Below are 17,179 nucleotides of genomic sequence, written 5' to 3' on the forward strand. Positions count from 1 at the left end.
TACCTGGGTTGACAGAGAAGATGGAGAGAAAAACAGGTTGGTGGTGGGGGATGAGACACAAATCAAAAGTTCCATCTGGACACATTCTACTTTGGACTCCCAAGTAGGGATGTTGAGAAGGTAACTGGATGTACAAATCTAGAACAGAGTGATGTGGTAGAGCTTTCAAAGGCAGAAGCACAGAAAAGGTTTCATCCATGGGACTAAAGAGGACCACCCAAAAGAGAAGATTTAAACAGAAAGGGAGAGAGAAGAGCAAAGACAGAGCCACAGGATCTTCTAGCATTTAGGTGTCCCGCAGAGGGAGGGAAAAACCACCAAAGGAAACTAAGAAGGAGAATGCTAGAAGAAAGCTAAGAAAGTCCAGTATCATGATAGCCCGGTCAGAAAATATTTCAATAGGGTGGGTCGGTCCCACTGTCAAAGGAACAGGGAATGATGGTGGATCTGGCGAGATAGATATCACCGGTGAACTGGCCAAGAGCCCTTTCTGTGGCGTAGTGAGGACACACCTGATTGGACTGGGCATAAGAGAGATTGAGAGCAGAAAGACTGGGGGTAGCAGAGAAAGCCAGCCCTTTTGAGGGGCATTGCTGAGAAGGGGAGCAAGGATGGGGCCACCACTGGAGTGACATCAGGCTAAAGTGTAGGTTGCTTAAAGGTAGAAGGTACCAGAGCATGTTGCATACTGATGAGAATGATCCGGAGACAGAGAAGGGACTGAAGCTGCAGGAGAGAGAGGAGAACATTGCAGGAGTGAGGCCCTTGAGTCAGATGGCTCCAGAGCATAGGGGGAAGAATCGCCCTGGGGAAGGAGCAGGGCCACTGTCACTCTCCAAAACAAGTGGAGGAGCAGGATGCGGGAGAACTGGGCACATCTGGCATGGATTTTACAGCTGAGAAAACAAAGCATGTCTCATCTTGTCACTTCTATGTCCTTAACAAGTAAAGGACAGGTGGTTGGCTGAGATGAAAGGGAAGCAGGCAGTTAAGATTTGAGGAGAAAGGTGAGAATGTGAAATACTCATCTCAGTGAGGTGGCGAGTTCATCTGGGAGGGATGACGTGTAGGAGGGCTTTCAGGCTGTCTTGAATGCCCGTTTAAGATTCATGGTCACTCGTCGAAGGGAGACCATTGAACAGGATCACATGATTGCACATTTGCCCAGCAGCTTGCTGCGTTTGGGAGACGTGAGTATGGGGTGTCCAGGGTGGCTGGTCCCCTCCAGAGGACACAGACGCTGAGTGAAATGAGTAACCTAACATGTCTCACTCAGCCTGTACATAGAGGCATGAGTTAGGATTTGCACTCAGCTCCATCTGTCTCCAAAATCCATTCTCTTTCCAAGGAAGAGACCAAAAAGACAGAGGACACAAACAGCAGAAGGTTCCATTTTCCCCTGGCATTTCCCAGAGTAGCTCTAAGTATTTTTGGTGGCTCCAAGCCCACAAGTTACCTACATGCCATAGCAGCCTCCTCCTAGAAGGTCAGACTTCCAAAATGCTATCACAGCCCTGGACAATAGTCATTGCACATCTTGATAATCCAAAGGCAAAACATTGCATTTTATAAAGATCACATTTTGTTTAGTTTTTTCAGTTTAAGAAATATGGAAATATATAATTTCATAAAATGTTTTGTTCAAAATAAGTTATATTATTTTTGAAATTTGTTTCTCAAAGGCGTAAGCTTAAATTGAACACTTTATTCCCCTTCCCAGATCAATGGACCACTAGAGTCTCGAGGGAGTCAGGAATGCTGTGCCTAGGAGAGGGGGCAGTGGATGGTACATTGGCCAGAGCTGATGAGACAGCGTAGACTTAAGGATGATCATAGTGACTAACCCTGTGTGTCTCTTCCCTCTTCAGCCCAGTTTTTTCTAGTGCCTTGAATTCCATCTTCAGCAAGTGGGACCTCCCAGTCTTCACACTGCCTTTCAACATCGCAGTGACCCTGTACCTGGCAGCCACGGGCCACTACAACCTCTTCTTTCCCACGACCCTGGTGGAGCCTGTGTCTTCAGTGCCCAATATCAACTGGACAGAGATTGAGATGCCCTTGGTAAGCTATCCACGTGTGGCACCATCTGAAAGAAAGGCTCTCTAGGCCCCCACCCCACCCTGCTGGGCTGGACAACCCAGCACTGAGGGGACCAGTGTGGCATGGGTCACAGAGAAGAGATGCCACCTGTTCATCTTCAAAATAAACAATTAAAAAGTGGTAGGACCCAAACTCGGGTATCCTGAGGTCCAAGCTCACCCTCTTAACTCCCCCCAGCCCACCACTCTGACAACCAGTGTCCTTCTCTTCCACACCATCCAGATCTGAGTTTTGAAGAATCAATGCCATTTTCTTCTTTCTCTGTGAAACAACAGGGGGAAAGGACTTACTTTTTGTTTAACCAGCTTGTTGTTGTTACGTGAGAATCACAAGGAGTGCGGAGGAGGCCGGGTGCTCAGTAAATTTCCACAGCACACCTGAGTGCCCTCACAGCAGGGTGGCAGCTGTGGCCTGGGGAGCAGCATGCACAGAGGGCAGGCCATGCCGCAGCACAGCCCACCGGCTGAAATACAGATCCTGGCGGAGGAAGCTTCATTCTAAACCCAGGCTCCTTTCCAAGGCCGCTTGCTCCCTCATTCCTCTCATTCTTGACTGCTTGGGCTTAAAACCCGAGCTCCCAGATGGAAAGGTAAAAGTTGGACTCCCTGCAGCATCCCGCATTCTTCAGGTGTCAGCAAGTCATGGGGTCTTATTGAGTAGACTTCCAGCCTGTTCCCAACATTTCAGCTGGGCTCTTTGGTCTGGTACAGAGTGTTTTCTGGGTTCCTATAAACATGATCGGGACCCACCCTACCATTCCTTTCACAAGTTTACAGGCTCTGATCCAAACAGCATTTAGCCACCCATTCAAAGACAAAGGTGGGCAAAGCTTAAAAGCTATCTGGGACTCCTTGAGCACTATTCCCTAAAGAAATCACACTGATTCCAAAATTAAATCAAATTGTTAAAAAGCAAAAAATTTCTTCCAAAGGGAGAAACGCAATTACTCCCAGCATCTACAGTAGATGGTCTATAACTGGTCTCTGTTGCACCTGAGACTCACCTGAGGCCCCAGTCATGCCCATACCAATTAAATCCGAGTGTCCAGGGAAGAGCCAGGCATCAGTATTTGTTTAAATATCCCCAGGGGTTCCAATACACAGCAAAGTTTGGGAACCCCTGAGCTAACAACTACTTATTAATTAAGCACCTATTATGTATTTATTCTGCAAATCCAGGGACCCCAACATAGGCGCTGGGTATGGATGCTTCTGAGGAACATATGGCTTCTGCTTTGAGAGCAAAAGCTTTGAAGGGACCAGAACGCATCTCCTCCCCAGACTGTCACTGGGGGTTTCAGGGCTTAAGGGATATCCTTAGACCTTCTGAAATCTTAGAAACATTCTAGGAATATTGGAAATAATCTAGGCCATTTCAGTCAATGATTTGACCAAAAGTTACCCATCCTGTCGGCAGCAAGTACAGGCTAGACCCCTAACGTCTAAAGTCTTTGCCACCCTCACTATCTCTTCTTCAAGCCACAGTTGACACGTCCTCTTTGGTGGCTGCTGCCCATTCAGTGCTTCCCTGGAGGTAGTAGGCCCCTGGAAAGGAGGATAAGCATTTTCCCTGCTCTCAAGGGGCACTCAGCATCGCAGAAAGATTAGTATGTGGCCATCTGGAGAATGGCCCAAAGCCTAAACATCCCTGAGCCTGAGCAGGGTCTGGTGGTGTTGGAATTGGAGACAATTCATTTGATAGTGATGTCAATTGGCCTTTCTCTGGCCAGCCTCAATTTCCCCTATTTTTGCAATCCTTTGAGGGCAAAAAGGAAAAAACTAAGAATGTAGGCAAGAGCACTGGGCTCGAGTGGAGGGCTCCAGTTTCCAGGGGGCTCTGCAACAGTTCATTGTGTGACCATGGGCACACTACATCCTCATTCCCGGCTATGACATCCTCCTCTGTGACATGAGGAGGCTGTCCTGGTAGGTGATCCTCCAGCTTTAAAATTCTATAGTTCTTTTCTCCGTGACCAGGTCGTACAACCTCTTTGAGGACAAAGCTCTTTAGGGCATATCTAAATATTTCCAGGATTTCAAAGCTTCTGCTCTCAAAGCAGAAGCCCTGTGTTCCTCCATGCCCGGTCCCCAGGTCAGGGCCCTGGCTTTGCGTGAGGGGTGCTCAGATGCCTGCTAGGTGGTGGAGTGAGGAGCCATTTGTTCCAGCTCATGCTCCTGTGTTCTCGCACACACTGCAGGGCACAGTCATCCTCCCGTTCCGCCCCATTACGCACCCAGGAACGGCTCACATCTGGCCCTGAGGCCCAGTCTTTGCTTTATTGCTTATGCCCCAGTGACCTGTGTTCTCTTGACTTTGCAGCTGCTACAAGCCATCCCCATCGGGGTGGGCCAAGTGTACGGCTGTGACAATCCCTGGACGGGCGGTGTGTTCCTGGTGGCTCTGTTCATCTGCTCGCCACTCATCTGCTTGCACGCAGCCATTGGCTCAATCGTGGGGATGCTGGCAGGTAGGACAGAGCCGGCTCTCTGCACAGACATCCTTGGGATAACTTTCTTGAGGTCATTTCCCCCCTACATGCAGCAAGTATTCTAGACTTATTCTCTTCATTGGTGTTTTAAAACACTGTTGGGGTAGGGATTTCTTTTTCCCTTTCTTGAGTTTCCAAAAGGAACAAATTGCAGTAGGAGGACCTATGGAGAGATGCAAGAGGACTGAAGACCAAGGTGGCTGCACACTGAGCCCTGGAGCTTACAGTGGAGGAGGGGCACAAGGTCTGGGTCAAGGGTAGCTGTGCATACACACCTTCACCAATGTATATGCTCTTTCTGACAGCAGAGTCAGAAATTGGGGTAGCGACACTGGGAGTAGGAGCCTGTTTTGACTTCTTCCAATGTTTTTCAGAGACTTTTTGGAAACAGAACTTTAAAAATATTTTTTATCTGGAAATCATTTCAAGCTCATCAAAATATTATAAAAATAAAAGTTATATAAGAGGCACCCATAAATTCTTTACCCAGATTCTCCTAGTGTTCACATCTCCCTTTTGCCATATCATTCCTCTATTGATGTGTATGTATATCTATATGGGTATATTCATAATTTTTCTGAACTATTTGAAATAGGACTTTTCTAAATTGAAATCTTTCTTGCTAAAAATGCAGTTGTTATTGCCAGATTGGTAGGGAAGGGCCTGGAGTCCACCTCCTGGGCCCCTTCTCACCTGGGAGGACGTATTCATTCCTCTTTGTGAAACCTATGGTTTTGAAAAACGGTTCAGAAACCACCATCCTCTTCTCATTACTGGTTTCCTGAGACCAGATGCCATTTATAGAGGCTCCTTTGCTGGGCAGGGTTGGAGGTGTGAGGTGAACAACAGGAGGCCACCCTGAGAGCTGGCACCCCAGCCTTTATTTTGTGACCCAGAATGAGCTAGAAAAACCAAACCTTGTCCCATAGCCCTGACGGTGGCCACGCCCTTCGAGACGGTGTACATGGGCCTTGGGAGCTACAACTGCGTCCTCTCCTGCATCGCCATCGGGGGCATGTTCTACGCCCTCACCTGGCAGACGCACCTGCTGGCCCTCGTCTGTGGTAGGTATTTGGGAAACCAACAACCACGTCACCCTGGCTATTCCTTACCCCCTCAGTCATGTGAACCCCATGGTGACCACTCATCAGTGCTGAACAGAGTGATAGGAAGGCCAATAGCTCATGTCCTCATGCCAGGGATGCCTTTCACAGCAGAGGATTTGAGATTCCTCCTCTGTCAAACACAGCCACAATCACCTTATGCTGTTATACTTACACAGTGTCATAAAGTTTACAAGGAAATCACACATGCACTTCTTCGTATGCTAATGGCAGTATTCCTGCACTCTGTAACTCTTCACTCGACAACTGTTTATAGAGTACCACTGAAGAGCCAGGGCCTAGGCTGGGCATGGCAGATACCATGGTGACCACATCCTCATGAAGCCACAGTCTAGCCAAAGGGAATTGCACAAATAATTATTAAAGCTGTGATGCCTACAAAAATTGTTGAAAGGACCCGGTGACGTGATGTATCTGGGAGCACTGAAAATCATAGCATAACAGTATGGAAGCCCCATTTCTATCGAGGAAATGGAGAATGCACGGTCTGCAGGAAAGTTGGCCACAGTCCTTATTGTAGACCTGCACCCAGCACCACGCTGTGTTATATAAACGCATGAACTTGCTTAATCCTCCCAAGAATACCACCAGGCATCGCTGCCATTCTACAGATGAAGAAATGGGACTCAGGAGGCCAATTTGCCTGCCCTAGAACACAGCTCCTAATGGCAAAAGGGAGGGTGAGCCCCCAGCCCCATCTCCCCACAGCCTTCCTCTGCTGGCGTTGTTACACTCTCTGGAAACAGCAGGACAGGACTTTAGTAATAAAACCAGAGACGAGGAAAGGGCAGAAGAGCATTCAGAACAGCTTTTCTTCTGTTTTTCCTACTTCTACATGGGGACTGTGAATGGCTTCCATGTCACCCTTGTACGCCCTCAGAAGCCAGTGCGAGGCTGGGCACCAAGACAGCGGCCCCAGTAAATGTTTGTCAAGTCAAAAGTGCCGGGTATTTTGAGGTTCAGACTGTGACTTCCTTTGGCCTTCAGAGAAGTGGCAGATTGCAGTGGCTGGAACCAACTGGGAGGGCTATGGTGGGGAGGCTGGGGTTTACCCTTCCAGGTAAGGATCTGGGCTGGCAAAGAAGGAGGGAAAAGATGTTCTGGACAGAGAAGGAGAATGAGCAAAGGTGCAGCACAGATGGAGCTTGTCCTGAGGCACCAGGAGTGTGGCCCAGCTTTGCTGACTGTCCTCGGGCCAGCTCCCACGGGGGAACCCCCCTGCCTGGCTCTGGGATCCAGTAAGGTTCAGCCCTGATGAAACTTGGTGAGTGTCAAACAGCATCACAGACACTCAGAATGGTGTGCAGGAGGGACCTTAGTGGGAGCTCATATAGTCTGACCCCTCTTTCTCTGACAGACCATCATCCAGCCTGTGCTAGCCCATGCCTAAAGTCAGTGTGGACAAGCAAAACATGACTTTGACCCCTGACTCTACACAAGGCCACCACGGAAGTGAGGGAGGGATCAAAGGATATATGAGCTTTCATCTCTGCCTTCAGAGAATGCAGAAATAATTCATAATGCCAGGCAAGCATGCCAGACGTCAGGTGTGGCACAGATACTGAGGCTGTGGGAGAGAGGACGGGACCCCTGCTCTTGGTCTGGGCCCCTGTTCTGCTACAGCAATGGCTGGGGAGTGGGTGAGGGGCAGGCTCTGGGAAGCTGACTCTGAATGTCCTTGTTGCTCCACAGCCCTGTTCTGTGCGTACATGGGAGCAGCCATCTCCAACATCATGTCAGTGGTAAGTCAGTATTCTCCTGAACACTGTCCCAGGATGTCTTCCCCAGCCAGAGCTTCCAGACAATTGGGATCTCGTGGAAGAATCCTGAGTGGGTAATGGTAGCTGGTACTCACACAATGCCCCTGCCAACATTTATCTAGGGTTTGTCCAGGGAAGGATTGGCAATTGCATACATGTGCCTCTAGGGTGTGTGTATGTGTGTGTGTGTGTGTGTGTGTGTGTGTGTGTGTATGTGTGGAAAGAAAGAGATCACCATGTAACTAGCAGTGGAAAACACAGACAGACAGATGGAGCTATGCGGCTGGGACCATCTTCAGTCCAATTTTCAGCTCCAACATTGAAAGATTCTGATTGTGTTCCAAAGTACCAACCCCTCAAATTCCTTGAGCAACTACTCTGATGTTCTGAATCCAAGAACACCAATGTCTTCACTGGGGGAGAATTTCCATCCTCAGCCCCATCACATCCTTCTCCCCCGGGTTCCCTGGCCCAGCACAGAAGCCTAGGGTCATTCTTCAGACCCGAGTGTTTTTCCTTCCAGGTTGGTGTGCCGCCAGGCACCTGGGCCTTCTGCTTCGCCACCCTCACCTTCCTGCTCCTGACAACCAACAACCCCGCCATCTACAAGCTCCCACTCAGCAAAGTCACCTACCCGGAAGCCAACCGCATCTACTACCTGACAGTGAAAAGCAGTGAAGAAGAGAAGTCCCCCAGCGGTGACTAGCCAACTTCCAGGCAGCAATGCTGTTTGCCTGGACCCGGTGTCTGCCCCCTGCATTCTGCACTCTGGGTCGATCGACCACAGCACTCACCTTCTTTGCCTCTCCCTGCACCTGTAGAGACCCAAACACACCTGTAACTCCTTGTGTCTAAAGCTGATTTTCTCCCTCTGCCCAAATCTCTGGAACTATCCATTGTGCGACATTAAAGGAAGCTGGTGATGAGTTAGAAGGAAGGAGTGTGTTTTAAGTGTTGTTGACTTAAAGCAAAAACACTATTTAGTCCTTTGGAAAGATAATTCAGGGATGGTCTTTTTGACATGTTCAACTAAATAATAGATATCAGAAAATTGAACTTGCTGAGTGGTTCCTGGGCTAACACAGCATGGATGGAAGTCAGGGGACACGCGTGCTAGGAAGTGAAGGTGTCCCAGTGGCCAAGCTGGTGGCCAATGGGCACTTAGTTCAGAAGAGAGGAGTTTCACACTGATGGAGTTTTAAAGTTAAAACAGAGACAATTGGGTCACTGGAAGTGGCTAAATAAGTAGTCTTGAACATCCAGTGGTCTGAGTAAAGGGCAAGGTGAGATTCCACAACAGGGGGAAATTATCACATTACAATCCTGTATATGACTTTCTTATGGAGGATAAGCATTTCTTGGTTTAGATCAAATCTCTGAGCAGAGATTTCAGTTAAGGAAAGTACCTAAGCTCAATATGTGAAAAATTGGTAAATTTACTTCATTTTTCTATTAGCTTACAGATTCTGGTGGCTTTATGAGGTCTATGATACTCAAATGGTTAGCACTGGACTGTAGAAGGAAAAACAATTACCTGTGAATTTTATAATTCAGCTTCCTAACTATAGTCAACAGCTAGCATTCAGTCTTTTAAAATGTATAGATCAGGGGTCCACAAATTTTTTTCTGTTACAGGGCCAGAGAGTAAATATTTTCAGCTCTGGAGGCCATACAGTCTCTTTTGCAAAGTCTCAACTCTGTCATTGTAGCATAAAAGCAGCCATAGACAATATATAAATAAATGAACACAGCTATGGTCCAATAAAAGTTTATTAAACAAGCTGTAGTCTGCAGATCCCTGATAGGAACTATCATCATAATAAAGGTGAGAGACTATTGGGCAGTCTGCAAGCCCAAAGGACACCACCAGGCCCTTTACAACAGACAGAGCCACAAAGGCACGTTAAATGCTGGGTGATGGTGTAAGGACTCTCAGGGAATAAAGGATGCCCAGAAAAGTGGATTGGGATGATCTCAATCAGGAAAAGCTGCTCTGAGGCTCTTTCCGAGAACTGGCAGACCCAGCAATGTGCACTTTGGGGTGCAATTTTATGCCTTCCACATAAATGTCTGGGAACCACTCCTAAGGCTCACCCTCCTCCAACCTCTCACTCTGTTGTATGTTTTCGCATCTGCCAGAAGCCACACCACCATGGGAGGAAGAAAAAACCATGGCCCTTCAGCACTGAAGTTTCCAGGCAGAAAGAGCAGGGAGGGTTAGAGAGCCTCAGGGATAGATGGGCGTGTGAAGGTCAGGCGGTCTCGCCATCCTACAAAGCATGAATCCCATTATTCTCTTTTTGCAAGTTTGATTATGTTATAGTTTCTTTCTTTGTTAATTTGGAAAGTCTACTCTTGTTTTCTCTTCCAGTAGTGATTACTGCCCCTTTTCCAACACTCACAATCAAAACCATATTTCTCTTTTATTTTATAGAAACAAGATGCCAAATAGTTTTCCCTGACAAGATACCCCATTTCTCTAATGCTCCTTCCTCACCCTGAGAAATTAAGGCCTTTTAAATATTTTCACTATTCCCCTTCCCTGTGCCCCGGTCCCTAAAACACTTCTACTTCTCCAGCCATCTCTGGCCCCCAGATTTTGCTAAGATCATTTATCATTTTTAATTTTTTCTCCTTGCAAGATGCCTCTCCATTTTACAAGAATCCTTACTGAGCCCCTACATGACACAACTCCAGTAATTCTATCATTGCCCATTTGGAGTTTACCATTTGTATTAAACATGTTACCTCTAATCACTCTTCCCTCTATCCTTCTTCCTCCGTCTTGTAATCTCTGTTCTGATTCATTTATTACTGGTTTAGAACACATTCTTGAGTATTTTCTTCAAGTAATATATGAGAGAGCATGAGTGACATATTCTCTGACTCTTTGCACAACCACAGAGACTCTTTCCTCTGGCAAGTGAATGGCATTTTTTGGGGTGTTGGGTTCCTGCTTTGGGGGTCTTTTCCCTCAGTTGTCTATAGATGTCATTTCTTCGTTTTCTGGCTTCTTAGTGTAATGAATGAGAAATCTCATTATTTTTCTCTTATAAATAACCTCTTCTTTCTTTCTAGATGATTTTAAGATGTTCTTTTTATCTTTAGAGTTCAGGAATTTTACAAAGTTAAGCCTAAGGGTGTGTCTTCTCTCATTGATCCTGCCTTTCAATCTACTAACTTAATTCTTTATTCAGCTCAGCAATTTTTCTTCTAACATTTGTTTGATTACTGCTTTTTCTTCCATCTCTGCATTTTCCTCTCTCTGGAATTCCTACATCCATGTGTTAGGCCTCCTTGGTCTCTATTCCAAGCTGTGTATCTTCTTCCTTGCAGTTTTTACCATTTATATTTTTGTTCTGCTTTGAGATGGTTCTTCCACTTGATCTTCCAGGCCACTGATTTAGGTCCCAACAGGAACCTTTCTTTCCTTCAGTTCAACAGATAAGTCAATTTTTTTTTTTTTTTTACTTCAAAAGTCAGGTTTTTGGTTACAGAAAATCTTTGGAATGGGGGCTGAAATTGGATCTCCGTGTGTGTTTATTATTTTTTTGTTGTTGTTTATCTTTTCTTGCTCCAGAAATCAGACACAGCTTCTGGCAACTTGTGGCCCCAAGCTTCTGCCAGTTCCCCTTATTCTATCTCAAAATAAGAGATTCTGTGCTGGTTGCCTAGGGCCATTTGCCAACTTTCATGAGCTGAGAAACTCTGCCTCATGGTCTGACCTCATTCATTCATTCATCCAGAAGACACTGCATGAGGAACTCATAATATGTTACTCAGGACCTGGGCTAGACAAACCAGAAAAGAATCAGACCAGTTTCTGACTTCAAGGTAGTCATTATATGTAGATTTGCCTGGCCAGGTGAATAGTCTCACCTGAGGTGAAGATGAGGCTGGTAACGCAGGCTGCCTGACCCCACTCACGGTCACAGCACCAATATTTTTCTTGAGTAAATTATCTGGTCAGGTTAGTTTTCTGTTTAGGAAATGTGTCAGGCATGATTTTAAGGGTTCCAGGAACATTTCTGTGCCTCTTCCCCTCTTGTCCCCTTTCTTTCCATTACCTGCTGCCCAGCCATTCCCAGCCATCCCTTCAATTTAAGGCTTTGAAATGTTAAAACGGAAATAGTCCTGGGAATGCGACACAGTAAGCATGGTCAATCATTTGCATCTCAGGTTGAAGGAGCCATTTCTGAGAATGGATTTGATTTCCAAAAAAAATGGAGGGAAGAGTACAAAGAAGAAATGGGTGGCACATTTTGAGAGGGCCTTTGGCAAAGGTGGGCATGATGCGGAGATGAGGCCCAGCTGGGCCACTTTGTCTTGTAGGGAATGGTGATGAAGCTGGTTGTGTTTGGCTTGGAGGAGAGAGGAAAGAGCTAGGGCCAGGTCTGTCTGCAGTATGAGGTAAGGCACATGGAAGAAGTCAACTCACTCAGCGTCACTCCAGAGTACAGAGTGAGCACCATCCCATGGGAGTTAAGCAGGCCGACTTTGAATCAGCAGAGAGGGGGACTTTTTAGCAACAGAAGTTACATAAGAAATGGTGTCCTATGAAGCCCTGAGTTTCCTGCTCTGATAGCGCAGGAGCAGGGCCTGGAGGCTGGTTGGGGACACTTGCTTTGGGTGGACGACTAGACAGATGACCCCTGCAGCCTCTCTTTTCCAACTCCAAGCCTCTGTGACTCTATAGCCCTGAGTTCCTACAAAACAGTAAGGAGGAACTACCACGGAAGTGGCAAAAAGATAAGAACGTAGAAACCATATGTGCCAAAAATATACCATTAGTGCCTTTACAGCTTTTCCTGGAGCTTGACCAGTTAGCTTGTGATCACTACCCAAATGCTCACCATGGCTGCTTGTGTGGGCATAAGCTGGGGAACAACCTCATTCTACTGGGCCTTGGCAGGGAGCTTCTCCTTCCCATCACTGTCCCCTCTGGGGGCAGTTCTTCTTCTGGTCAATGCTCTGAGAAACTCTGTCTTTCTGGCCTGCCTTTGTGGTCCCATCACACTGGTGTACCCCAGTTTGTCTGTGCTTCGCATAGGAGTCTGAGCTTTGCTTTCTTCGGTCATAAAGGTTGTGAGGGCCTGGGGACAGCTATAGTGTAAAATCAGGTGGGGGCTGGCAGTTTCAGTGTGGGCATGATTTCTACTCAATAAACCACAGTCTCACTTGACAACTTTAAAGACAATCCCATTTTATGTGAGGTTTTTTGACTTGCCTGGGTTTTCCTGCCTCTAGCCATCCAGAGAAGATGAAGAACCCACAGGGAACCTTTCTACCCCAGGTGGAATTAAAAATTCCAGCACCCCAAGGAGGAGGGTAGGGGAGAGTAGCAAGTCTTTTTTAACCCTTTGTGAATTAGTAATGAGGAGGCCCTGCCACCTCCTATGGCGGCACCGGCTGCTGGAGTAGAATGAAGCAAAGAAAGCAGCTCCTTGCAGGACTTCTAGCTCCAGCTCACATATGTTCCATGTGGACTCGGGCCCTTTCTCCTGGAGGAATCTGACCTCCCCAAATTTAGCCCCTGGTGGTCAGTGCAGGTCTCCTCCCTCTACAAGCCCAGAAATGTAGAGTTGTAGGGAGCCACGAGCACTGGGAAGAAAACTGTATTCCACAGTGAATTCTGACAGAGCAAGGCCAGAGTCTGTAGGCACAAACCGATCTCCTGAAGAGCACTTGGTATCTGAGCTCTAGCCTTTGGTAGGACCAGCTGGGGACAAGATCCCATCCTGGCCTTTTGCTTTCTCGGACGGCACCTTACTGCCCCACACTAAGTCGAGAGTGTATGAAGGATACTCACTACACTTGGAAGAGCAATGGTTCCATTTGGCTCATGGAACATGCCCAAACTTCCTGAATGGCTTCTTAAGGAATAATCATCTCCTGTCTTTTCAAATTGCTCATGAGTGGCATCTCCCTGTTGTGTCTGTGGTGGGTGGATGCTTAGGTAGCTAGAGTGAGCTCATCACAGAAAGTTCAGGAGCCCTTAGGAGAGGCCAGAGCAAAAAGGCAAGGGACAAGCATCTAGGGCTGAGCCAGACCAGCCGGCAGGGGACAAGGGTACAATGAGACAGCCGCAGCCCTGAACTTGGACGCTAAGGACAGGCCCCCATGTGGGGAGCTAAGCTGCTGTGCACACCATCCCCACCTCTCCCTGGAATGTGGGGGCCAGCTGGACCCCTCCCACTGCCTTTGTTTGCTTTCCTTCCTGGAAGGCCCTCCGTGAACAGGACCCTCTTGGGCAGTTCCAAAACACCTGGCGAGGTGGGAAGGGGCCTTTGACGTCAGATGGGGCATTTGTCTACTCAGGTGTAGCTAATTTACCCAGCGTGAGGTTTTGTTTCTGAACTTGGGTAGGCCACCGCACACCCCACCAGTGAGTGCATGTGTGTAGGGGGGTACATGGGTTTGGGGGTGGGTGCATGACCCATCATACTCCCAAAGCCAAACAAAACATGTTTGGATTAGGCCCCCTCCCCAAATTCCGGTCCATCAGATCCTATGGCCTCATGGGACTTGGGAGGGCCAGCTTCCCTAATATATACAGACCTCAGAGTCCTTTCTGGAGTCAGGGGTTAGGTCATGGCTTCTTGCTCTGTGAGGGTCCCATGGTGAGCCTCCAGGCCCTAAGGACCCCGGTCAGTAGGGGTCAGAAGAAAGAAAGCTCTGAAAATTTCCATAAAACCAGAAAGACAGCATCTAGGATTGGGCTGTGCAGAAATTTCCATCCAGACGCTGATGGCAATACGGTTCCCCAGGCTGTGCCCTGCCTCGATGGGGAATTAAGGGAACTTATTGAGATTGGAAGGCAAATTGCCCCCCTGGGGAGACAACACTTGGATAATTGCTTTAAATACCAATGCTGGAGTGAGAATTCTAAAGAGAGGTGTAGCTGGAAGGTAACCTGAGGGACCTCAGGGAAGCTACTAGATTGTCCCCAGCTCTATCCTTTTAAGGAAACCTGCTGATGCAACCAGGTGTTGGAACCAAGGCAGCTGGAGCTGGTTTTCCCCAGGGAACTTGGTAGATAGTCTTTTGGCAGGAAGGCGAGAGAGGGTGGACAAGCTGCAGAAGGAGCTTTGTCTTCCTTCTCCCTCCTCCTCCATGGTACCTTTTCTCAACGGGCAGACGTGCACCCGACATAGGTTTAAGGAATGCAAGTCAGTGAATTTACAGAGAGTCAGCCAACAGATGGGCTGGGGGGCTTAGGGAAGTGAAGGGCTTCAGATTTAGGAGAAGTCTTTGCACCTGGAGTTGAGGACCAGAAACGTCGCCCAATCGGAAAGAAGTGTCTTCTCAAGTCCCAGTGGTCTAGATCCCTCCAGCCTGTGCAGGAAATCGAAAGGAGCCAAGGTAAGAGGTCCTGGGGGAGAGAAATATCCATGGAGGACCCCTCTCCCTAGCCAACAGGACCACCCGACTTTTCAAAGGAAGAGAATAAAGAAAGGCTGTCTTTGATCTGTTTCTTCCTTCTGTTGAGCTGTGTCTGGGGAAGACAGTCCTGGGGCGGGAACCTTACTAAGAACTCTAGAGAGAATCTAGATCTTGGAAGCTTCAAGCTGGAAAGGCTCTTAAATATTTACAGTTCAAATCTCTTATTTTATAGATGAGGAAACCATGGCTTGTCCCGAGGCTTGTCCAGAGACTTGCCCAGGTGGTAAAAGAGCCTGAGCAAAAGTCCAGGTGTCCTTATTCACACCCGGAGCCCTTGCCACCCCACACACACACTTCATTTCATTTGTTGTCCTTTCCACAATTCTATGACCGACCACTCTGATATCAGCCTGGTTTCCAGGGCAGCACCGTGCTGAGTTGAGCCTCATGGATGTAACCTCTGACTAATGAAATAGAGTCCAATGCCTTCTGCCCACAATTCACTACTGCTGCTTCCAGGGTAAAGGCATCTGCTCCAGGCTTCTTGGTCCAGTACTCCTTGCTCAGACACACCAGTAGAACTGGATCATCCAGTATCCACAAATATCTTAACATCCCAGCATCTCCACAATGTCCCTCTCTTACATACTCAAATTACTATAGACTTATTCTGTGTAGCTACCAAGAGTGAATATTTCTGGAAGACAAATAGCCATGCCATAAGGGACAACATTCCAGGATATTGAAGTTATATGATCAGAGAATGCACAGCCTTGTAAGGTACGTGATCTCCTCCAAAACTGGCACCAGACAATATGAGCCTTGGTGAACTTGATGAGGGAAAGCCATCGTGTGAGGCTTGGATGCAACCATGGCCAGGCCTCTACCTGCTGTCAATACCTTGGGCTTGATGTATCACTTCTATTAACACTTGGAATTGATAATTCCAAGTGTTTTCATTACATTGGAAATCAATTATTGAATAATTTTTATATGCATTATAATGATCAATATAAAACTCCACTATGGCCCTAACTTACAAAGATGTAGTCTAGAGTACCTTCTGCAAATGCAATGGAAATTCAAAGCAGGGAATGATCCACATGGCCAAACAAGGCCAGGATGGCTTCACTGAGGGAGTAGAATGTAAATCAGACCTTGAAGGATGGATAGAACTTAGGCAAGAAGAGGGATAGAGGAAGCACAGAGGGCGGGTGGTAAGGTCAGAGCACCACGGTGGGGTGTCTGTTGGGAAGGAAAAGGACAAGGCTGGATGATGAAGTTAGCCATATTGTAGAACATCTAGAAGGCTAAACAGAGGAATTTGAGCACTATCCTCTTGGCAATGGCAAGCCATGTAGATTATTGAGTAAGAGAGTGACATAATGATACTGTCTAGCAATTGAAGCATAGAATGGATTGAAAGAGGAGAAATTAAAATCAGGGAGATAGATGCTATAGACATGCAATTCTGAGGGCATGGGCTGGGGTAGGAACAGAGGAAAGAGAGTGCAAAGTTATTCTGGAGCAAAATCGGTCAGTGGTCACCCCAGTTATAGATGGGGTGCTCTGACCTTTGTACTCTCTTTGAACTCATTTATGTTATCATAAAGTATCATGAGGTTAAATGAGGTATCAACTCATTTATGCTTATTGATGTCTTTTCCATGGAGTGAGCCAAAGGCACCAAAACAGACGAAATCTAGGTGAGACTATTGGCGCTAGTGAGCTGTGTAGGGAAGGAGAGGAGAACATTTCAAGCATTTACTATGAGGATGAGACTTGCTTCTTTCAGGGTTACAGTGACTCATACCCCACCTCCTTAAAAAATAAAAAAATAAATTTCCTAATTGATTAAGAAGTTGAGGCTTCCATGTAATTTATCTACAAGTGTTCCTGTGGACTTGGCCTTCCTCTTTACCCCACCCACCTCTCAACCCACCTCCCTGTCCAGATAGCAAGGCTCAAGAAAGGTTCAAGAAGATGTTAGGTTTTTTATTGAGCAAATGGAGTCCCGGTTTAAAGAGAAATGAATTCTAAAATACCTAATTAGGCCATTGCTTCCAAAAGCAGAGTTGAGTTGATAGACCAAAAATAAATCCCTAATGCGGAGTAAGGTTTAGGGAGATAAATCTTAGACTGCAAGACAAGAGACAGAACAGGCCTATGTAATATCTACTCTCAGTTCTGGCAAAGCTGTGTGGCCTCGGGCAAGTCACTCCATTTCTCCAGGCCTCGGTTTCCAAATCTGTAAAATGAGAGAGCTGGACTAGACAACTCAAAAGGCTTTTCCAATTCTAATATTCAATGTCTTCGAGAGTTTG

The 17,179-nt window shown here is 47.0% G+C and overlaps 1 protein-coding gene across 1 annotated transcript in view; it reads left to right on the plus strand.

Annotated features, from left to right (window-relative positions):
* The window catches only part of SLC14A2 (solute carrier family 14 (urea transporter), member 2), a 45,772-nt gene that overhangs the window by 9,081 nt on the left and 19,512 nt on the right, over nt 1–17,179 (plus strand). The window contains exons 5-9 of the mRNA XM_012642654.1: nt 1,869–2,061; nt 4,420–4,567; nt 5,518–5,652; nt 7,405–7,454; nt 7,996–8,170. Of these exons, the coding sequence (XP_012498108.1) occupies nt 1,869–2,061; nt 4,420–4,567; nt 5,518–5,652; nt 7,405–7,454; nt 7,996–8,170 (701 nt within the window). The remainder of the gene's footprint in view (nt 1–1,868; nt 2,062–4,419; nt 4,568–5,517; nt 5,653–7,404; nt 7,455–7,995; nt 8,171–17,179) is intronic.

This window comes from Propithecus coquereli, unplaced genomic scaffold, assembly GCF_000956105.1.
Source record: "Propithecus coquereli isolate 6110/MARCELLA unplaced genomic scaffold, Pcoq_1.0 Scaffold181, whole genome shotgun sequence".
Taxonomy (NCBI): domain Eukaryota; kingdom Metazoa; phylum Chordata; class Mammalia; order Primates; family Indriidae; genus Propithecus; species Propithecus coquereli.